Raw genomic sequence first — 23,090 nt, forward strand, 5'->3', positions numbered from 1 at the left:
CCAGGGTCTGGTCCGTCATGACCGCCAGTCTTCACTCCAACCCTTATGGCAGCGCACCCAACCCCATCGGTCTGCCTTGCAGGTGGCGGGTCCATAGGGGTATTACAATTACAGTTGACTACAGATGCAAATATTCTACAGTTCCAATCAGTAAAAAAGTACAATAAATCAAAATCCAAACATAGTTACAATTATAAACTATGCATATCAGTGTGTGTGTGTGTGTGTGTGTGTGCTCCACGACAGTTCTACATATTATAGGTTCAGCTCATTTGCTCTCTCCACGCTGCTAACTGGTGAAAGGCAGACAGCCCAAGGTCATAGGCCTAAGCTGTGCCTCCCTCCCTCCCTCCCTCACACTGTGGCCTCCACACACCACTGCCAGTAGAGGTAAGATCGGGCCTAAAAAATCCAGCCCGACCCGACACGAGCCTAAGGGTATTAAAGCCCGATCCGACCCGAACGTAATTATTGACATTTTGAGCCCGACCCAGCCCAAATTTCTGGCTTGGATTCGGGCTTAAGATCTTACCTCTACTTTCAGTGCGTATACCATCGGAAAGGTAAAGTGACAGGAGAAAATAAAGCTGACGCACGGAGGGAACTGAGCAGGTATTGTAGATGAATGTTTTTCATACAGCGCCTTCTATGTTTTACCTAAATTATTTATTTCATAAGGGTATTCCTTAGTTTAATACCCATAGATCATTTGAGATACATAATATATATTTATTAAAAAAGTTCGGGCCGGGTCGGGCTTGGATCTTAAGATCTTAAGCCCAAGCCAGAGTCCAAAAAAAATCCAGCCAGACCCGACCCCGAGGGTATTGAAGCCCGACCCGAACGTCATTACTGACTTTTTGAGCCCGACCCGGCCCAAATTTCCAGTCGGATCGGGCTTGGACTCGGGCTTAAGATCTTACTTGTGGCCAACAGAGTACTCAGTTAGCAGCCTCCTGGCCAAAAGTCTTCCAAAAATACTGGGCATTCTAGTTTGAAGCTAAAAAAATATTTTAAACTTATAGAGATATTTGTTCTCTGACAAAGGCATGGATTTGATTGTCACACACACCATTTACCTGAAAGCTGAATGTACAAAATGTAGCATATAGGTGTTATCGCAAACAATTGGCTGCTTTTAGGTCTTCAAACACACTGACCTCGGTCATATTGGACCAAAAGGTGGGGACTACACCAGAGGCCTGTACCATAAAGCTGGATTACGGCTTAGCGAGATAACTTCAGGCTTAACCCTGGCTTTTCGGTACCATAAAGGTGGCTGACTTTCTATCGGGCTATGTTGTCGCGGTAACCTATGCTGAACACCTAACCTTCTCCGGAGCAGGATAAGTTCAGGATAAGAGCTCAGCGGGTATAAAAGCCCCACCTACTGACCAATCAGTTATCTTGGAAAATGGGCAGTCCGGTTAATGAGAACCCGGTGGATCTTGGTGCACAGCTTGTGCGAAGAGCGCTCAGGCACGAGAGAATATTTAGAGATCGCTGTAATCCATTCGAATTGCCTGAACAATCACTATACGAAAGGTACAGGTTTTGGGGAGAGGGGTTACATTACATCTGTCAGCTGCTGGAGCCTTACATCAGTAATGTAACGCACCGCAACCACACGCTGACAGTCCTGCAGAAAGTGTGCATTGCACTGGGGTTTTTTTCCACAGTTAATATATTTCTTAGTGATGTCCGTAATTATGATGATGTCCTTAAATCCCTTGTTGGATGGGTTACAAGCAAGCCACAGATAAAATGCCATTAATCAATTATTTAAGTAAATCATGGATTGATTCATTCATTCATAGGTACTTTTATGTATTTTGTTGGCGATGCCGAAAACCTCGGGAAGAACACAGTATGTAGAGCCATTCATAAAGTTACGGGGGCTACAATCACATGCCATAACGAAAAATGTCGTACACACATACATTTATGGAACAGACAAATGTTACTGTAGTCAGATATACAAGTGCAGTCATAGTGGGGAAATAATATTATAATGGCACTAACTTCCGCATTGACACAGTTGGCGATTTTTTGCCAGCGATCCTTGCGCCGTTTGGCAGCTGCAACTGTGTTGCTTTTTACCTGGATTATTGATTTGTATTGCTCGTATTTATTAATCATTATTGTTTGCTCCTCCGTTGTGAAATATGCGGCTCGGGCCGGTTTGTTGTATGTTTGCGACTGGTCGCATGCAGCAACCTCCGCCCTTTTTTGTGAGCGCACCCAGATCTAGACTGGACAAGCCTGAATTGAATTAGTGAGTTGATGGCCAGCTTTATGGTACCGAAAATCCGGAGGGCGGATGTCTCGGTAAGTGAAGCCAGATAAATAAGAGGAAGCCCGGCTTGGTTAATCAAGCTTTATGGTACAGGCCTCAGGTTTGACTGTGCAATTAATAAATGTCTGTTTATGAAGTAAATGTGTGTGTCAGTCATGAGTTGTTTAACTGGGACTCAATGAATTTTCTCTTGTAAAAGTGGCCAGTTTGAAATGTTTGCATTTTTGATCAGACAATATGAAAAGGATGCAACTCAGCCCGCCTGAATGTACTCATTTAGTCAGATCTATCAAGTATAAATATTACGTACAATCTAGTTGGAATGTAGACGTATATGTTTGGCAATTTTTATTTTTATTTTTATTTATTTTTATATAGCCCAGATTCACAAACAATGTCTCAAAGGGCTTTACAATCTGCACATGGACGATATCCCTCTGACCTTTGTGCACTGCAAGCAGTGCGACTTGCAATCAATTGTGACTTGGGCAGCAATAGTTTTAGTTTCAGGTAAAGTTTTGGAAGCACTGACCAAGACCACTGATTGTGGTCGGAGTGGTCAGGCAGAGCATCCTGGGTAAATTCACCCTTGTACGTATAACTGTCCACTTATGAGCAAATTACAAGTGCCTACCTTTCTTCGCTTGCGATAGTTTGTCAAACACAGAGCTGCTGGAGTAGGTGGAGAACACCGGGTCATTGTCATCATCACTGTTCGACTTGGATGCATCTGTAAGACAAACCCAGACCAACGGTTCGTCCCATGAAAATAGACAATTGAGACATTCGACAATGTGGAAAAAATATCATTCATATTTGCACAAATAATTCTGCAATCTGGGAAATTTGGAAAATAGGTGAAATGTTTCTTTGACACTGCAAGAAAACAAGTCTTACATTTTGTATTTACTGTTCAGTGTTTTTCCCTTGAGAAAAGACCAAACCATTTTGTATGTGACAATCTATATAGTACCAAGCAGGTCAGACTTGCCATCCTACACTGACACTCGCTGATAGACAACAGGTAAACATCTGTTTACCTCTCTGTCAGTGAATTATTGATCAGAATATGTGAAAAACTGTCAATGTGTCAATCATTTTACTGGAACTACTTTGGTATCTTATTAGGATTTAGTGTAAGAATATTTAAAAGAAAGTAATCGGCTACTCAGGGTTCACTTGACCTGGAGTAACAAAGGACAAAGAGTCTTAACTGCTGTGGTGAACAGGTGGGACTGAGCTTGTACTCACTGCTGTCATCGCTTTTGTCAGAGAAAGCTGACTGAGATGAGAAGATGCTTGGAGCCTCTTTGCTTTTAACTACAGGAGTAGACCTGCGAAGGAGCAGAAACAAATGCTCGACATTATTCTCAGACAGGATACTAGGTAGGAGCATATTGTACCAAGACCATGATGTGTGAGTGCCATCTAATCTCTGCCGCTGTGCTGCTCAACGAAATATCGCTACAAATATTATTTTTCAATATGTCCATGTGAGCCCTGAATCTTACATGGGCTTTTTTGTGGGGGTAGAGTAAGTGTCTTCATTGTCGTCATCATCGTCGTTATGGTTGTTGTAGCTCTCCTTGGTCCCAGATGAAGCAAAGTCATCTTTGAAAGGTTGCACGGGGGAAGAGGCCATGTCATCATCATTCTCGTCTTCGGCCTCCTCTTCCTCTGAGAAGTCAAATGTGTATTTTGGCTTGGAAGCTGAAAGACAAGAGTACAGTCTGTGTCAAACCACATTATTGTTACTCTGATTTCTGGTGCCTTGTGCAATGATTACTAATGTTGCTAGTAGGTTGCATCAGACTGCACCCTCAGATTTACAAGGCAAGGATAATCAGACTGAGGAAATGTACACACAGTTCACAAGTTAGTCATGCCCAAGGCTGCTTGAAGCAGATTGATGTGCTGCAGTTATATTGTAACAGCAGATAGAGCTTCATAACTGAAGATCTCTACAAGATAAAGGACGAAAAATAATAAGTGGATTCTCTAACAGTTAAAGGTGTTGTCAACGGTGGGATATGTAGGCCCAAATGAACGGCAAATTAATGCTTTTCTCTTTTTATTCAAATGCTTACAAGTAGGACAAGTCAGTGTTATTGGTATGTTCCAAAACACAAAATTGTTCTGTTAGACTTTGTAAAAGAGACCACACCCTTTTCTCTGCAGAAAATTTGTGACGATCACCACCCCACAGCAGCTTCTGACCGTTCTGACCCGTCTCATGTTCAGATACAGGAAAATTAAATGGACGAAAGGGTGCTGGCAAGCAATGTAACAACCATACTGCTATGTCCGACACTCTACAGAGACCCGTCTCCACCACGCCAATGGATCCAACTGCCCTGTACAGTAGTACAGGATGCAGGAATGCAGCAGGACCACTTTTTGTTTCTGTCACTGATGTAACTCAAGGTTTCCCTAATGTGGACCTTCTGATGCAAACATCCTGACCATATTATTGTCACAAGCTTGTTACTGCTATTAACATTCTCCTATGTATGTTGTGGTTATTATTTTGGATATATGAGAAGACAATAGGCCTCGAGAGTCACCCTCATCATCTTTCCATGGAACAAATGATCGGTAGAACAATCTAAATCTCTAGAGGCATTGATTATTACCATGAGAAATTTATGCAAAAATGTTGGCAAAGCCAAAATGTCTAGCTTTTGATACAGTGGTACCTTGATACCTTGAGATACAATCAAATTGAACAAGTTTTTCTGAGTCACGGGCTGTTGCACTGACCATATTTTTGTTCAAGAAACGAGTGGAAATCCCAGTTAAGAGTTTTGCTTCGGGACAGTTGATAGGAGGATACAACATCAGCTGAGACCAGATCTAGTTCTCATTCATGGAGTAAAGATGTAGCTCATGTGTTCTCTTGACTTTTGGGTTTCTTTGCATACTTTATCATTTATCTGTGCATCCATCAATCAGTTTTCTTCCGCTTACTCTGCTGTGCGGGTCATGGGGGTTGTTGAAGCCAACCAAACGGACTATGGGCGGGTGGGGGGGGAGGACATTCCAGATGCATTGCAGACTTTGTTATCGTTTATTTAACTTGTCTGTAATTAAGTTAAGTATGTATGTCTATTGGTTGATAAAAAATGTTTTCTTTTTTAAATAAAGGGGGTTTGGGGCTTTAAGGGGTTTTTACAAGGCTGGACTGGATTAAATGATTTTAGTTATTTTAAATGTGCAAAACACATTTGACTTTTGAATTGTTTGACTTAGTAGGTCAGTTATGAAACTGATTAAACTTGCATCTCAAGGTGCTACTGTGTATGCTCCAAATAAAACATGACGGGCAATCATTTTTACAGACAAGGTGAAGATATTTATAACTGCATTTGGTGCTTTCTTTTGTTTTTATTCTGATTTAATCTGAAGTTAGTCACCTGTAGATCTTTACACACGAGGCATGAAGGTAACTATTGCTGTAGAGCAAAGTGCTGCAAATGATAAATAAATGACCTTCAAAGATATGGTACTTGCCTGTAAAGCACAGACATTGTTAGTTAATGGAAACTATTAGATCTGCAGGCGATAAAACAAAACTACCTGTAGACTTATGCTTTACTGTTGAGATGAACGTCTTTGTGCTGATGTGGACGGACTCGAGCCTCTATCACAGGTGAATATGAGCAAATAAAAAAATTGAATAGCAGGTTCAACTACTACATGTATGTTGTTGTAGACCCTACAAAAATGTGTGAAATGTAACTGGACTGAAATATGAAAAAATACAGAATTTCTGCACTATAAGGCGCACCTTCAATGAATGACCTATTTTAAAAATGTTTTCATATGTAAGGCGCACAGGATTATAAGGCTCACTGTCGGTTTTTGAGAAGATTAAAGGCTTTTGGGTGCGCCTTATAGTGCGGAAAATACTGTAGTTAAACTAAAAGTTGCCAAGTTTACCCGATGCTCTCTGGGACTTGTTCTCTCTGGGGACGATCGACTCGCTGTTTTCCAGATCGCTGTCTGACTTGGACTCGTCATCCGACCAGGGGTTCCTCTTCTTCACCTTCTTACTAGGAGTCCCTTTGGGTCCTGGAGGTTTTCTCACTCTAGGAGCACCTGGAACAAATAGCTACCATGAAACTAGGCCAACACATTGAACCTGGGATAAAGTCAGACGTTCACTGCAGGGACAAATATCCGTGTTGGTAAACAACTTATAAACTAAAACAGAAAATCTAGTTCCATTGCTCCTTCCAGCCCTCCACCGTAACATTCAGAGCTACAGTCAAAGCATTTCTCCTGTATCGCTTTTTTACTTCAGTGCTTCACATTTAGACAGAGAGCTTCCCTTTCTAGAACTAACCGGGTTCTTTCTTCGCCTTCTTGACACGTGGAGTCTTTGGTTTAGCTACAGCGTTCTCTCCTGTTACTCCCTCAATGACAAGACCATCCTCATCAAAGTCCATCTTCAAGGCCGCATCGGCGTCACTCTGGTAGACACACAAAACCTGTAACAATCAGCATCCTCACACATCTCACTTGAATACTGTTGCTCTTTAGGTATTTCATTACCTTCTTCTTTTTGGTCAGTTTCTTGGCAGCGTCAGATTTGATTGGCTGTGTTGGAGGATCCACTCTGCGACCAAACGGAGAGGGCAGGGTCTCCTCCAGGTTCATCTTCTTGGCTTTAGGTTTGCCCACTTTCCCCTTCACCATTTTGATGGCCTTGCCAGAATTCAGTTCCTCACGCTCCAGGGCTTCCAATTTCTGATAGTCAAAACATGCCACTTATCATTTTTAAATTAAAGACTATTAATCCTTGTTTTCCGTATCAGACCAAAACCAGATATTAATAACTTCACAACAACTTGCTAACTTGACTCTTGTACTCGTCACATTTTCATAACTGCATGCTTGTGAAGAGAACAATCAATGGGCAAAACTCAAAACTTACATCCAGCTCCTCGATGAATACTGCCAGGTCCTCCTTCCACAGATCCTCTGGATGCTTCATCTGGAGATTATTGAGTTCTCCTCTCTGTACAGCAGCACACATTCACGTTGTTAAAAAAACACTGATTTCACACAAAATCTGATTTGTTGTTCAACTGTCTTAACCTCTAAACACAACCTCTACATAACAAAGCATTAAACTCTAAATAAAATATCCCTAGGAAAACCATAGGCTTGATCAGTATCAGCAGAAAATAACAAGATTTAAACAAATCAATTGATGCTAAAACCTTTTGGTCCCTCTGCTTCAGCAGCTCCTCCACCTTCTCTTTCGTCAGGCACCACAGAGGCATGTTGAGGATGTAGTTGAAGTTTGGCCCTGACAAAGAGCCAGAGTCCACCGAACTGTCGCTCTCATTCCCTTCTTTGTCATCTTCTTCCTGAGACTAAGAAAAAAAAACATTTTAGAGAAACAGACACCTGCTGCTTTTTCCAAGTACAGTGATACCTCTACTTACGAATGTCTACTTACGAAATTTTCTTACGAAATTTCTCAGCAGGAAAATATTACCTCTACTTACGAAAGAAGTTACGATTTACGTAATGTAAATACACAGTACCGGCTGATACTTGAATCTCCCACAGGTTCCTGAACGCAACATTCTCATAGCTGCTCTGCCATTGGCTATTACCTAGCATCCTGGCATCCCATTGGCTGAGAGGGACCTCTGTGTGTAGCTAGATAGGTGTCTATGCAGCGTCCTTGTCATTCGGCCCTCGACCCATGAGGTGTTCTGATAGTTTAACGTAAATATATTTAACTTTTAGAGTATTCACTATGGACCCCAAGAAAGTGACGGAGAAAAGAGGAAAAGAAAAGACTAAGAAAAGAGTTTTTTTTGTCCGTACAAACAAAGCAAGAGACAATAGAAAAGCCTGAAAAAGGGATGCGTTTGGTTGATCTCTCCAAAGAACATGGCCTAAAACCTACAATCGACACGTTATTAAAACAAAAGGAAGTTTAAGGGGTTTAAGGCGTCGCGTGGGTGGTTGGAGAAGTTCAGAAGGAGGACTGTAATTCACTCTGTTGTTCTTGGTGAGGCTAGAGGGCATGAACCAAAGAGGGCAAAAAACAATGAGGACAGCAGTTAAAAGGTAGATGACAGTCATTATTATTCCTTATTCTATTGTTTTTTACGTTATGCACAACTCTCATTTATTGTGTGATAATCTAATCTTAAAATGTATTTGTTACATGTTTTGATGCATTTTTATGCTTTATAAAACATTTATGTCGGAATTTTTGTGGGCTTGGGACGGATTAGGGCATTTGCATGGAAAACGCGTCTCTACTTACGTAATTTTTAACTTAAGTAATTTCTTCCAGAACCAATTAATTTCGTAAGTAGAGGTACCACTGTATGTGTGTACAAGACAACAGGAATCTATGGAACCACACTACTGTCTATCTAAAAAGTAGCACAAGAGCAGCTCTACCTTTATGGGAGTCTAACTGGATTACTGGAAAACCCAAAACTAAAGCCATTTCTGAAGTCCTATAATTATTAGTACTTGCTAATGTGTGTATGTATATTTAGAGCAAATCTAAGTACCTTTTCCTGAGCTTTGACCCAGGCAGCCACTGGATCTGACTCAAAGCCTTTCTGGACCAGCATTCGGATCAATTCACGCTTGGATTTGTTTTCTAAAAAAATATGCATAGGTTAAAAATAAAATATTTAAACAGTAGTTTGGGAATCCAACAGTTTTCAGAAAGATTTTTTAGTTTCATTACCGATCGAAATCTTTCCATCAATCTTCTCCAGCACGAATCGAGCCTGGTTGGACAATTTGGCGGCTTCAGCTCCCAGGCTGCCCATTAACCAATCCTTCCTCAATTTGTAGTAGTGCAGCCGGAGCTCAAAGAACTCCCGAAGGATGTCTTGGACAGAATCGTACCTCTTCAGACAACCCATATGGTCAAACAACACCTAAAGATTAAGGTTTAATAGTCAGTTATGACAACTTGACAAAGAAAAATTGACAAAGATTTTTTAAAACAGATAAACCAGGGAAGCCAACCATATGTGATTCAAAACAGAAGGACCTTTCTAATATTTCACTTTAAGTTAGAGATGGGTTTACCATGGAGTTGCAGGTAAGACTGGACTGCAGCTTGAAGACTTTGTGAAGCCCAACTGCCTCAGCCTGGGCCAGTTTCTCTTCAGACATGCGGACCAAAAACTTGACTGTGGTGTCGGTGTGGTATTCCTTGTAATCGCTGATGAGAGCTGGGGTCTTGTCGGTCCCCTGCAGCATGGGCTCCAGCACAGACTCCTTGTAGGCCTGCAAAACACAACATGCAGAGCACTCAACTATTTTTAAATTCATTTTCTTGCACGTGGTTACCTTACATGTTACGACTGAGTCATACCTGTGTCCATGTCCGAACTGGAAGCTCTGTGATCTCAATGGTGTTTCTGTCTATGACAGATACCTCTCCACTGACCAGGTACTGGTTCTGACCCAGCTCATGAATCACACCTTTGAAGTTTTTGTAGCTGGGAAGCTGTTTGGGGACAATGGTGGAAAAAAATTAATGGAAAACTGGGAAATAGTCTCTCTGTGATCCAAGCAAAAACATCACCTTTTGATTAAAAAACTGTCCTGCTAGCCTGTGTACTGTCAACTAGCTCATGACTCAACAGGGTGGTGGCTAGGGGGGGGGGGTGTTTACGCAATGCTGCAGGTTCTGATATAAATAATTTCAGATTCAAATTGACATCCAATATTTATTTCTTCCTAAATTACTTTAGGACTGCAATGAGATGACTGATTGGAGATATGTCCTTATTTTATGAAAACGACTCTCATACTCTCTGTGGTTAGAGGGAGGTCCCCATAGGAGTCTGTGGACTTAGACAAAATGATCTGATTTATGCTGCATTTTCATTGTTGTTGTTCCCTCTGACTAGGTTTTATCACTAATTATTCATAAAGAGGAGCCCAGCAACAAATCTGCTTCACGTGTGAACGACATACGTCAACCTGACGGAGGCGTGAGCCTGAGGCCGTTTACCAGTTGCATGGGGTCCTGGTGGTTCAGCATGCGGTTGATGTTGTTGACAATCTCTCGCGGGTCATAGTTGGGAATCTTACAGGCCCAGCCTGTGCCGATGCCCTCTGCACCATTCACCAGTACCAACGGAATGATGGGAATGTACCACTCAGGTTCAACCTTCTGGTTGTCATCATACAGGAACTTCAGCAGGTTTGAATCCACAGCCGGGTATAACAGCTTGGCAAGAGGACTGTGGCCAAAGAGACACCGTTATTAGACATTTAGCCGAACTCTCTTCACTGCTGTTGGGATAAACAACAGAACTCAACTTTTACCTGAGCATGGTGAAGATATATCGAGGGCTGGCAGCGTCTTTGCCTCCATTGATCCGGGTACCAAACTGGCCCAGGGGCTGCAGGATGTTCAGGTTGTTGCTGCCAACAAAGTTCTGAGCCAAATTCACGATGGTCATCATGAGAGCTTGCTGCAGCGAGAAATGGAAAACGGTTGATTGGTGGTGGAGAACAGAAATAACAACACAATGGGACACAAACATACACCTTTGGATTCAGTCATTTCTATGAGTTAGACTTAAAAAAACACAAATTTCAATTTTTTGAATAGACCAACTAATTCTTAAGTAGACAACATTGCTATCAGTATAAATGAATGGAACACTGGATAGACGAGTGGATGACACTGAGGGAACTTGTACCTCTCCATGATGGTAGGCAGACATCTCTGCCACTGAACCAGCCAGCTGCGCTACCTTCACTTCTCTCTTGTCGTTCCTTTTTAGGCAAGTGAACAACACCTTCCTCTGGCCTGGCTTCAAACCTGCAAAAAGCATTCACAACACATCATTAACACACAGACTTTTTGTCTTTTAACATTGTTTTCATCACGTTAGAGGACTAAGACATGACATCATCCCAGAATCAGATGAGACAGGAGTAGTTATATCCATAGCAGGTTGGAAAAGGAAGAGTTGGATTTTCTTTTGGGGAGTCTTTCACCATGGTGCACGCAAAAAGAAAAACTCAAAGAGTGGGACGAAAAAGAAATGACAAAGTCAAAATGTGAGTACAAACCATCAACTAAAGACGGAATGGACCTCTCATTGTCCGAGTTGGAGAACAGAATCAGCTCTTTGTTGATGAAGTCATTGTATGAGAGGTGCCTGGCCTGACTTCCATACAGGTATTGCTGGAAAAAACATGTAAAACAAAAAATTCTATACGTATTTCATTTACAAAGACACATTTTCCAATAGTGAAGATAAATGCCCTTTAAATCAATCAAACAAGAAACCTCTACTAAAGTCATGAGCAATTCAGGACAACTTTGAGCAAAGCAAGACTTCACACAATTCAAACTAATCAGAGCCTTGAATGTCAGTCCTGAGCACACACATAAAAACCTGTTACTGCCTCACACCGTCTTAGTACTAAGTCACAAACCTCTGGCAGGCCATGCATCCTCCTCTGGCGTCTGTCCTCCATGAAGTTGGTGAGCCACTCTTTCCTGTCGTCGGTCTTCTTCTTACTGAAGGCCTGGAGGAAACAAGCAAACATCAAGTCAGCCTCCATTTACATTTACTTCATGCGAAGCACATCAAAAACCCACTTTACTTACAATTAGTATTCTTTATAGTACAAACTTATAGAATCCATTCATTCATTTGACTGTGTAGGGTCAAAAGGGGCTGGAGCCAAATGCAAGATTCATATACCTTCACTAAGCTTAGGTTATTACAGAGCACAGTTGCATGTTAGACAGTAATTGTTATACCACAAAACTTGCTGTTGAGAAGGTATGGTATTAGAAAAAGGTGTATTTCTCACACAAAACTGCTCTAAACTCACCAGAGTGATGGCAGCATCATCCTCCGCTCCGCTGTATCTGAATGTGATGCGATGCTTCTCCATCTCAGCAAAGTATTCCTTTGCCTCTTTGCCTGTACTTGTACCCAAACCTGGAGCAGAAATGTAAAGTTAATTTAAATGTTTTAATGTAAATATCACAAGGATCTTTAGACACTACACAAATGTTTATGAACAGAGTTTTATTAATATATTTAACACTGGAGGAGCAAACCTTTGTAATACTTTATATGCCAGGTTTTATAATTCTCTGTCTGTTTCTTCCACTCGTCAAACTCTGGAATGCTGTAGAAGGCAAGCTCCTGTTTGTTCTTGGTCGCCTGAAAATAGCAAATTAGTAAGAGCCGATCTGAGACAAGATGTGAGACATACGAGATGACAGCCTGCATTTCCTTGTCACCATAAAAAACTGGAGGTACAATTTCTGTAATAATCTGCTGGTGGTATTTGTGCTGTGAGATGGTGAAGGGAATAAAAACTGACTCTTACTTTGACAATAGGTGTGATAAACTCCTCGAGGAATGTATGTTTTAATAGTGACGGCCAATTGTGGTGGAAGAAGTTGATGAGAAGACCTTTGATATGGGAGCCATCTTGATCCTGAGAGAAGACAAACGTTAGCACTGCTGTTTATACGGCTAACACACCGACGTGTGAGTGTCCATGAGGCCCGTCACCTGATCAGTCATGATCATGATCCTTCCATAGCGAAGGCTCCTCAGTGACTCCGGGTCATCGTAACTCTTTTTGTATTGGAGGCCAACGATTTTGATGATGTTGTTTATCTCAGCATTTTCCATAATCTGTTGACGAAAATGTAACGAGATGAAAAACAGCATGAAACTCTCTGAAGCAATGATTTTAACTTGAAAATCACTTGGCAATGAGCAGAGCTCTTAAAAAACACCAAGAGCACAGAAGTAAATATGCAGATGGTGAGAAAAGTGCACCCGTTACATTTTATAGCAGCTTTGTGGATCATAAATACATATAAACATTTTGTTTGCACCTACAGCCACTCATCTGACTTATGGCTGTTTGAATGATGCTTTTCATTCTGCACTGGTGCACAACCTCCTTCACAGATCAGAGTACAGACATCAAATCAAGAGAGCTGCTACTCTCAAAGATGACCTTCTACTGAGAGTAAACAGGCAGTAATGATCATATACGAATCAAGATCCTGTTATTACACAGACTACTTCTACAACTAAAATAACTGAAATTACATTTTTTTGCAAGACAGAGAAGGCTGGGAGAGAAAACATTTGGCAAAGGGCAAACTTTACGATTGGCATTGAAACTTCTAATAGCAATTTAGCCGAGTTCTGTCTGATCTAGTGGATGGACAAATTGCATGTTGGGGAATTTGATGATAGAAAAAAAAAAAGATCTTTCTTTCCAATCCCTCAAATCCACAAGATTTTGACCACTGTGATCAAATGGCCTCTGATTACCTGAACAGACCTCAGCTAGCAGGTGCACCAGTCAGCAGACATGCTGGGTGAAAAGAGTGAACTCCTTGTTTCATCATATTTCTATTACAACTGCTAAATGTCATTTTTTAGTCTCCCTTCTCACCATCTGCTCACGTATGTGTGTCCTCACACCGATCTGAGCATCAGAGCTTTGTGAGCATAAACTGTTGATGAAGAGCAGAGTTCTTTCAAAAGGAAGCCGAGGACTTCCATTACAACTAACAATCTGAATAACCTGAGGAGCAGTACATGAAATCTAGTCGTACAAATGTTTTTTTTTCATGTGGTCTTCCTCTTGTCTACAATCTGCAGATTATGAATCCACTACCTGATGAAATCCCAGTTCTCCTGTCTCGTACCTGCTTGTGGGTGGCCTCTCGCACGTTTAGAATCTTTCCTCTCAGTGGGAACACTCCGTATCGATCGCGCCCAATGACTCCTAGTCCAGAGACAGCAAGAGACTTGGCTGAGTCTCCCTCAGTGAGGATCAGCGTGCAGTCAGAGGAGTGTTTGCCACCTAAGTCAGGGAAATGAAGGAAAAATGGTTTCTAGATGGCAGCAGTCTGACTTTATAGTCTCAGATGACAAAGAAATTGTAATGGCAGCTAAAGCACAAGTGTTGCTAGAATGAAGTCAATTTAAATACAATTCTGTTTACTTCACCTCCACCTGCCCTCTTTTATCACAGCATACAATGTAAGCAGTGAAAACTGTTTTCTGAAAATTTCACATTAAAATTGAAGAAGTTGAAATGAAGTTTGGAACACAAAGTTTGAATCAACAGCAACTGTAATCAACATGATTATCAACAGGAATATTCAGAAGTAATGGAAGGCCCAGTAGAGGCAAATTGAGTTTGAACCATTCGAATATGAAGTCAAAACACTAATGTTGAACTAGCTTTGATCTATGGTCTTACTGACACTGGTCTTCTCCCTCGTCTTTCTATCTGATCCAATTCCTGAGTGTACAAAAGGTCAAGGTCATCATCTCATTTTCATCTCCTTTGCTGCCTGAGTAATGTGCTTTTTGTTTCATCTTTCTATCTGCAACGGTTGCGAAGATATTTGGTCAACAACCGAATGGACAGACGAACACACGAACGCTGACTGCTTTGAAGCAGGATGTACAGTAATAATCATCATCACACTGTAACGCACCCGCGTCGTTGGCATCGTCTAGTTTGGGGATGCCCTTGATCTTGCTGTGCTTCACAGATGAACACTTCTTATTCAGTTGAGTCTGGGCTTTGAACTTCACCCAGTTGAGGATACTCTCAACGATACCACAGTTGTTTGCCTGTGGGTGACAAAAATTCATTTCATGACTGATGCCCAGACGTTTTGAACAGGGCACTAAAAATAGGAGTTGAAAGTAAATGAAGGGAGTCCTTACAGCCCTGATGAATTTGTCAGACAAAAGACACTTGGACCCAAAGCTCTTTGTCTGGAGCGTCATATTCTCCTTGGTCTGAGAGTCGAAGGAGGGGTTCTCGATCAGCGCGTTCACAAACACCCAGATGTGGTTCTTCACCTGGAACACCAAAGTGTCAAAGGTCAATCACTTCTCAATGTGTGACCGTAAGCTAAAGGCGCTGCCCTGATAAACCCACCTGGAAAGGCTTGACTGACACCCCTGCCTTGTTCTTCTTCTTCACCACTTCAATAAGTTTGGACACAATCTGGTCCACCACATAATCGACGTGCCTGCCACCCTGAAACATACAAATCTCTCATTGCTAACAGCAGTAACGGATAACTACTAATGCAAAGCTAAGAACCGTCTTTTGCACTTTGTTCCTGCTGCTGATTGGATACCTTGGTGGTGGCAATGCTGTTGGCAAAGCTGATTTGTTGGAATCCTTTCTCGCTCAGGGTGAGGCAAACCTCCCAGCGGTCGTTCACAGTCTCGTTCGCAACCTTTAGCGCCACGCCCGTCTCATCCAGTTTGTCCTTCACATACAGGTCTACATAGCTGCGGAATCCATTGACCTTTAGAGAGGGACAGGACAGATCAGAGTGAAGTTCAATTACTTGTGTTGTCTGTTTATTCTGCTCTAACAGGAGTAAAAAGTATCTGGACTCTCTACCAGTCAGTCAGAAGTGAAGAGTCTTGGATGCAACGTCTTCAGCAAATTTTTAGAAAGTTCAATCAATTATTTTTTTGGTCTTCTTGATAACTTAAAATCAATTAAAAAAAAGACCTGCTCTCAGGCCTGTCAGAAGTAATAAGACAAAGGTGTTGAAAATATACTGATAATGATGTGATATTTCTGAACCAAATACATTTTTAAAAAAACAAGAAACAATTTAATTATTACCATTGTTACGTCAGTAACTGAACTGTAAACATGCTTGATGAAAAACATTTACTTTTCTAATATGCTTTTGTGTTAACTTCATTTTTTTAACAATTAAATTGTCTGAAGCGCTCCACAGTAGAAGGGAGTTTTGTAGCATACAGTGGTGTGCAGTAAGGGACAGCAAGGCCTTCTCTGCTGCCCTAACATATATTAAATAATATCTTGATTTGGGGTTAAGGGTTAAGTAGATTTTAATGCATTTTCCTGTGTGTGCGCATATATATAATTTTTAAAATCCGCAATGAGTGAAGCTGTGCATCTTCAAGCGCAAATAAGCGAGGGAATACCGTATACTGAAAATGAAAAAAAAATTCCTGCTCTTCTGCAATGTGTGTAAATAATGAAGCACACGAGAGGAAATACGCAGAGACTTATTTCATTATATCGACGTCACTGCCGGAAAATAGCCCATGTTATACACGATTGAAGTGATGCTACATTTAGTAGTGTGTTAATGTATTTCTTTGTGTTTCTCCAGCTGTGGTGTCATGAATGATGGTCATTTGTCGGTTTTGTCCTGTGACGTAGTTGTGCGACCTATATAAAAGGTGTGGCCGCGGGTTCTTCTGTGCGAGTGACAATAAAAGGAATAGAGCTGACGCCTCTCCAAAAGTGCCGGTTTTTGTCCTATTTGAGAGACTTTATAAACACCTCAGTCCTGAATGCTCCATTGGTGATAGCGATGGGAGTTACTTACAGAATTATGAGATGCATTTCTGCAAGTTTGACTAAGTAGGACATCAACATGAGTGCAACGCTAGTACAAAACAAGCATGACTAGAAAAATGAGATGAAGAGACTTACAGGTAATTTCTTCCCATTCAGTGAGACTTTCACCCCCTTGCAGGAGCCGGCTACATCATAAGCTCTGCGCGTTAGAAGGGCAACGATGTCCTTGTCCAACTTCTCCATCTTAAACTTGGTCAAGTCTGGTTGGAACGTCACACACGTGAAATCATCACCATCAAAGAACTTAATCTTGGGGTCCGACGTCTTGCCCATGTTATTCTGCCACGTCTGAGGATAGAAACACGCATGGTAACAAACACACACCTGCTGCTGACATGATGTATTTGGGATTAACACATGTATCAACAATCCCCTTCATGTCAAACCTGTGTAGATGCATTTATTCTGTGACATTAAACACCCAGTGACTTTAATGCTGGTGCCCAGACAACCATGGAAGGTGATAATAAGCACAACCTTACCTCTGATATGACCACAAATCAAAACCTATAAAAAGGAGCAATTCCCTCATTGTGACACTGTTGAGTACTTTGTGTGAAAGTTGTCATCATCAGGTTGAATCAGGTGTGAATGTTTGAAACATCTGAGTCCATCAATACATTAGAATTGCATTTGGTTAATATAAGCAGGTTTCCTGCAGTTTGAAGGAAGGATTCATCTACATAAATGTGATTCAGGCAAATCTACTGTACAAATAACAGGAGCCTGGGGGGATATAACCTTAGACTCCTTAGACATCAGTGAAATTGTTACCTGTTTGAAGCTGTGTCTGTACTCCTTGCAGGCAGTCTCCACTGTGAACTTAGTACTGAAGATGTTGCAGAGTTTGGCACCGAACCCATTCCTCCCACCTGAAGCCCAACAAAAAGTTGGTGGTATCCGCTTCTCAACAATGATGTCAACAAGCGTCAAAGCAAACAACATGAAGACACATCTCACCTGTGACCTTCTTCTCATCGTCATCATAGTTGCTTGAGGTGAGCAGGTGACCAAAAATGAGTGCAGGGACGTACATCTTCTCATCTTTGTGCTCCACCACAGGGATTCCTTTACCGTTGTTCCAGATAGAAATGGTGTTGGACTCTCTGAAGAAGGAAGAATAAAAGCCATTTTTTAAAAACAGTAACAGCAAACTAAAATTGACAAAATAGAAGATGAAGAAGAAGTAATGTGCTTTATTAATCTCTTAATCTCTATTAATCTTTATTCATACATATGCGTGTGTGTGTGTACCGGCCCCTGAAACAGACACTAACACACACAAGGGAGCCTGTAAGCATGCATTATATATTATATTATATATCTCTGTTGATTGATGAGTCTTAAATTTATTATTAGCCAACAGGCAATATACATTTCTTGTTATTGGGTAGATTAATATACTGCTATCACACTATAGACATATTATTTGTAACAGTAGATAGTTTGTAGTCTAGACAGCATACTAAATCCCATTCAAAATCCCTTTTGAACCCTAGTGGATGAAGAGGCTGTACACTAATAACATTCTTAGCATGTTCTTCTTTCTCTCCGTCGTCATTGCTGCAGTTTGAGATTCAGTCTAGTCTAGTCCTGAATCACCGTGACAACCAAGATGAGGACAGCAGTTTGCCATTTAAGAACTTCAGGTCATGTGACTAAACCTAAATTCAACAAGGCAGTCAGAGACTGCAACATTCCCCAACATCATCACATTTTTGTTCCTCTGGCTTCCTGAAAATGTTGCTTTTTGTTTTGTGATTACATCTCATCAGGTTTCAGAGATGTGTACCTAAAAAGGTATTAATGTGAAAACCTGACCTTGACCTAGTTTTTAAAGGTCAAGGTTGTGATCTTTTATTTCGTCTTTCAATCTTATCCGGTTCCTCAGATATGTTCAAAAACAATTTTTTTAAAAAAGTTTAATTTTGACCTTGACCTCATTTTTTAAGGTCAAGATGTGATCTAATTTTCATCCCCTTGCCTCCTTGATTATAACGCCTTTTGTTTCGTCTTTCTATCTTATCCTGAGATATGTGGAAAAAAATGTACAAAAGTTCAAATTTGACCTTGACCTACTTTTCTCAAGGTCAAGGTCATCATCTCATTTTCATCCCCTCTGTTGCCTGAGTAATGTGCTTTTGCTTTCATCTTTCTATCTGCAACGGTTGTGAAGGTATTTTGTGGATGGACCGCCAAAGCACTGATCTGTACTCAAGCAGACACGGGTTTAAACGCCACCCAGCCCCCACCTCAAATATGGTGGGACGCCATGACGTTTGCAGCAGCTCAGGATAATGATGCCAGTGCTTAATAAGCTCATCCACAAACATGCTGTGGGAGCAGCGAGAGGAGCATGAGCATGTCTATGAAACCACATTAGCAGCAGAGACTTGATGCTGCAGGGATAATGGCATCATTTATACAGCAGCAGACGTTACAGACAGCAGCAGCTCCGCTGAGAGACACTTTGCTGTTTCTGCATTCATATGCGGCTGCAGCTGACAGGCGGAAGGGGAGCTAAACATGAAATGAGAGCTCAGTGAATTCACGTATTGGCTTATTACACGGTTTTTTTTGCTGAAAACATGTCTCCACCACTTATGTGTTCACTAAATCCTGGCTGTGTTGGACAAGAAGCAGACATCTGCAGACATGGAGAGACAATCAACATCAGAGCTTACTGATAAAGAAAGCCAGGCTGGCAAAAGAAGATACTCACAAAGAAAAAAAGATGCTGCCAATTTAACAGAGGCAATGAGCTCAGAGAAACTGAATAAATTTACATGAGATTGTGGAGGAAGGTAAATCTGGGAAAAGAAGAAATGGTCAATTTCCAGTCAGGACCAAACATATGAAAAACAAAGATACTCACGGATCAATGGTGATCTTGATGGCAGTCATGTTCTTGTCTCTTTGTTTGTTGTCAGCTGCATTGACTGTAGACCAAAAAAAGAAACATTCATGAAGATAACAGCCTCTACAAATTCATTCAGAAAGTGCATTCCATTATCACAAACTCCCAGGGTGCAGCATGCAGTACAGTGATGTCACCATGATGACGTTGCTTTGGAATCTGTTTTTAACAACAGTTCATGAGTTAATAAATTAATAAATGTAATTTTAAAATCAAACTAAACTTTTTACCCTCCACAGATACATGAATCCATTTGAAGGGCTCTGCCTGGTCTCAGCTCCAGGGCCAGTGTCACCTCTTACTCTTCCTTGTTACTGAATACTGAATAATTTTATGTGCCAGATCTGGAGAATGACTCAAATCTGGGTCCTGCTGTGTATTGAGGTGGAACACAACGTGCTCTCTCTGTTTTGGTTATTTCTATTGAGATATGTCCATTTTTTTTCTAATATTAGGAAATTGTCACAACAAAAGCCCGAAGAAAAATCCAGAATCTAAATCTACACCTGGATCTCAAATTGATAGAAATTCAGTTTTTCAAGACAAACCAGAGGACTGATGTGACTGATCACATGACGTGTGACTCGTTGGCAGTAATAAACATGAACTGCAACCAATAATTATTTTCATGATCAGCTGAACTGTCAATTTGTCAAATATGCCATAGAATTCCAAGAAGTGGTCATCAGAGTTGAACATCTCTCAGGATGTCTTCACATTTTTTCTTTACATGTGCTTGGATAAAATAACTGATGGTCCAACAAGGTGGAAAACGAAAGGATTTTACAATCTACTGCTCCATTAACAGTGATAAGCTCCACAATTAACTTCACAACTGGAAATACTGACATTAAGGAAATTAAAACATACAAATTTCAAACTGCTAGACTACTCAGCTAGGTCGGGATGAAACACACACACACACCAAATCACTCACCCAAAATTTCATCAAAAATCTTGTAAAGTCCAGGAACGTAGGTGATTTCCCTCTGGTTCATTCCCAGGTCTTCATCAAACACCCACATTTGCTGTAAAGAAGGAAAACACAGTTTTATTAATGAAATGAGCAAAAACTGAGAAGCAGTTACCATAAAATATTTCCTTGTCAAGCTAAGAAAGTTAACTTATATGCCATCTTATTAGTACTATAGACTTTATACAAAATGTTCAAAGACTATGATAACTTGAAAATATTTGGATAACTCACATTTATACCAAAAGCTACTTAAAAAATTACTAGGATTATACCAAGCAATTTACTTCACAGGACGATCACCAGATTAGTATTATTAAGGTAATCCAGATGAAAATTTTCATCAAAATAAAGCAAGGTGAAACAATACTCCCACATAAGTCTTTATTTATTCCTGCCTCTACAGACATGGAACCATCTAAAGCCGTTTAAATCAATCCAGTGGATTGATTTAAACAGCTTTGGATAACCATGACCTGGATAACTGAGACCCAAACAGACGCTTTAAAATGTTTTCATTCACCAAGTTTTGGCACACTAGTTAGTTGTGAACATCAGCTCCATAATGCTGGTAAAGTTTGTGTCGTGTCGCTGCAACATCCAAGAGAAAGTTTCCAAATTTACGTAAAATTGCCAACATCAACGCAACACTTCCATCGCATAATTGTATTTAAACCAGGGCTTTGAAATGGTTCATGGAACGAAAACCAGAAAGTTTTGGGATTTTACCAGGGATTTTACCAAAAACTTTATATTTTTAATGTTCTGGAACAGAATCGGTTATTCCCTTTGATCACAGGCAGCTGTGATCAAAGAGCGTGCCACATTCAGAGGCCGTGCCAGTCCATATGTTGGAGGAGTACAGCTGCAATCAATTCCGATGATGGATACGGATACTTTTGCTGTTTTATCTCTTTGTATAAATTGTTTACTACATAAACATATAGCACCAAATACAGTTAAACCTTATGCTACATTACCAACATCTGTCTATTTACAATAATATTACCATAAATAACAATGGGAAGACCTTAAGTCCCCCAAAGACAGCAGGAATAGTTGAAACATCAAATTACCTTTTTGAAAATGGTCAAATCTAAAGAGAAACAACCATCAGCCCTCTGATGACATCTGAATGTGTAAAATGAATGTGTTTTAAAATACGGTGTCCGACTCTGAAGGCGGTGGTTTCTGGACTCACCTGAGTGATGGGCTCCACGGAGCCGATGTATGTGTCGGGACGGAGAAGGATGTGTTCTAGCTGGGTTTTCTTCTGGTACACTCTCTCCACAGATAACTTAGAGCTGGCTTTGTCTTTCTTGGTAACTTCCATCTTGCCAGCATCACCCCTGCCGTTTGTCGCCTCCTGTTGAGAGAATTGCTTTGGTTTCTAAAAACACACCTCACTCAAATAGCACCACAGGAGCTGAGCAAAGACAGCTTCATCATGGGGAGCAGTCTCTGGTGGTGGTGAAAGTTAATGAACACTCACACACACAAGTGGGCATTTAAAGGTATGGATTGATACACATGTTTCTGGTACGGTGTGTTTTAAGTGTTACAAAACAAAATTTTAAATTAATCTGAAACAATAATGAGATTAGCTACAGCAACATTTAACTTTACATAAACAGAAGAAAAAAAATATATCCTGATGGAATTCAAATGAAAATATCAGAAATAAAATAACATTTGTGATAAATCTGTGCCACATCATTTTAGACAAAAAAAATAAAAAATTTTAATTCATATTTTAATTCTATATTTTCATTTGGCGCTGATGTGGACAGACCACCACATCAGTCATTCTGATATGAAAATGATCATATATATAAGTAATAATATAAAATACATCGTTTTGTTAATCTCATGTTTGTCCTAAAATAACTAATTACCCAAAGGTTTTTTAATGATCAACATCAACCAGTGGGTTTTAGGGACACCCGTCTGACTTCTGTGCCTCAACACTGTTGACTTCTCGTTGATCCCTGTCCCATTCATTCATGACAGCTGAGTCGATTACCCTCCGGAGACGAGACTCAAACTTAATCAATGGCAATTTCTGCACAGATCAGGTGCTAGTGTAGTAAATTAGAAATAAAAACATGTCTCTACCATACACCCTCTTTGCTATTTCTCCTTCACACATCCTTGTTTGTAGCGCCGGTCAGAATTTAAATGGACACGGCAGGTGAGCGGAAATAAACATTAGACTAACCTCACAAGTAATTCTACTATACTCTGTCTAAGATATAAAAATCACACCTTTTCCCAGTTACAGAAGAGTTTTTAGTTAACAGAGGTACAAGTTATTATTTCAAACTAACTTACCATCCACGCCAATACGCCGCTTCCTGCTGCGTCGTTGGACATCTTCCTTTGTGATCCTATAATCTAGTTTCAAATGTTTTCAATTGTGGTGAAATGCAATGGCGGCCCGCATAACAAATGTCTCA

At 40.6% G+C, this 23,090-nt stretch overlaps 1 protein-coding gene across 3 annotated transcripts in view; it reads right to left on the reverse strand.

Moving 5' to 3' along the window:
* Positions 1-23,090, reverse strand: part of top2b (DNA topoisomerase II beta) — a 30,128-nt gene that overhangs the window by 5,939 nt on the left and 1,099 nt on the right. For all 3 annotated transcript variants that reach the window (XM_068332694.1, XM_068332693.1, XM_068332695.1), the window contains exons 2-34: positions 22,966-23,028; positions 21,836-22,000; positions 20,599-20,689; positions 19,620-19,683; positions 17,705-17,850; positions 17,519-17,616; positions 16,820-17,032; positions 15,471-15,644; positions 15,266-15,367; positions 15,049-15,186; positions 14,814-14,952; positions 14,013-14,170; positions 12,853-12,978; positions 12,665-12,775; positions 12,390-12,495; positions 12,158-12,267; positions 11,753-11,845; positions 11,384-11,498; positions 11,008-11,129; positions 10,628-10,776; positions 10,311-10,542; positions 9,666-9,800; positions 9,377-9,577; positions 9,027-9,222; positions 8,845-8,936; positions 7,522-7,677; positions 7,233-7,316; positions 6,851-7,045; positions 6,642-6,768; positions 6,236-6,394; positions 3,808-4,006; positions 3,548-3,630; positions 2,931-3,026 (exon numbers count right to left, since the gene is read on the reverse strand). In XM_068332694.1, coding sequence (XP_068188795.1) covers positions 2,931-3,026; positions 3,548-3,630; positions 3,808-4,006; positions 6,236-6,394; positions 6,642-6,768; positions 6,851-7,045; positions 7,233-7,316; positions 7,522-7,677; positions 8,845-8,936; positions 9,027-9,222; positions 9,377-9,577; positions 9,666-9,800; positions 10,311-10,542; positions 10,628-10,776; positions 11,008-11,129; positions 11,384-11,498; positions 11,753-11,845; positions 12,158-12,267; positions 12,390-12,495; positions 12,665-12,775; positions 12,853-12,978; positions 14,013-14,170; positions 14,814-14,952; positions 15,049-15,186; positions 15,266-15,367; positions 15,471-15,644; positions 16,820-17,032; positions 17,519-17,616; positions 17,705-17,850; positions 19,620-19,683; positions 20,599-20,689; positions 21,836-22,000; positions 22,966-23,028 — 4,438 coding nt within the window. The remainder of the gene's footprint in view (positions 1-2,930; positions 3,027-3,547; positions 3,631-3,807; positions 4,007-6,235; positions 6,395-6,641; positions 6,769-6,850; positions 7,046-7,232; positions 7,317-7,521; positions 7,678-8,844; positions 8,937-9,026; positions 9,223-9,376; positions 9,578-9,665; positions 9,801-10,310; positions 10,543-10,627; positions 10,777-11,007; positions 11,130-11,383; positions 11,499-11,752; positions 11,846-12,157; positions 12,268-12,389; positions 12,496-12,664; positions 12,776-12,852; positions 12,979-14,012; positions 14,171-14,813; positions 14,953-15,048; positions 15,187-15,265; positions 15,368-15,470; positions 15,645-16,819; positions 17,033-17,518; positions 17,617-17,704; positions 17,851-19,619; positions 19,684-20,598; positions 20,690-21,835; positions 22,001-22,965; positions 23,029-23,090) is intronic.

This window comes from Antennarius striatus, chromosome 14 (genome assembly GCF_040054535.1).
Source record: "Antennarius striatus isolate MH-2024 chromosome 14, ASM4005453v1, whole genome shotgun sequence".
In the NCBI taxonomy this organism is placed as follows: Eukaryota; Metazoa; Chordata; class Actinopteri; order Lophiiformes; family Antennariidae; genus Antennarius; species Antennarius striatus.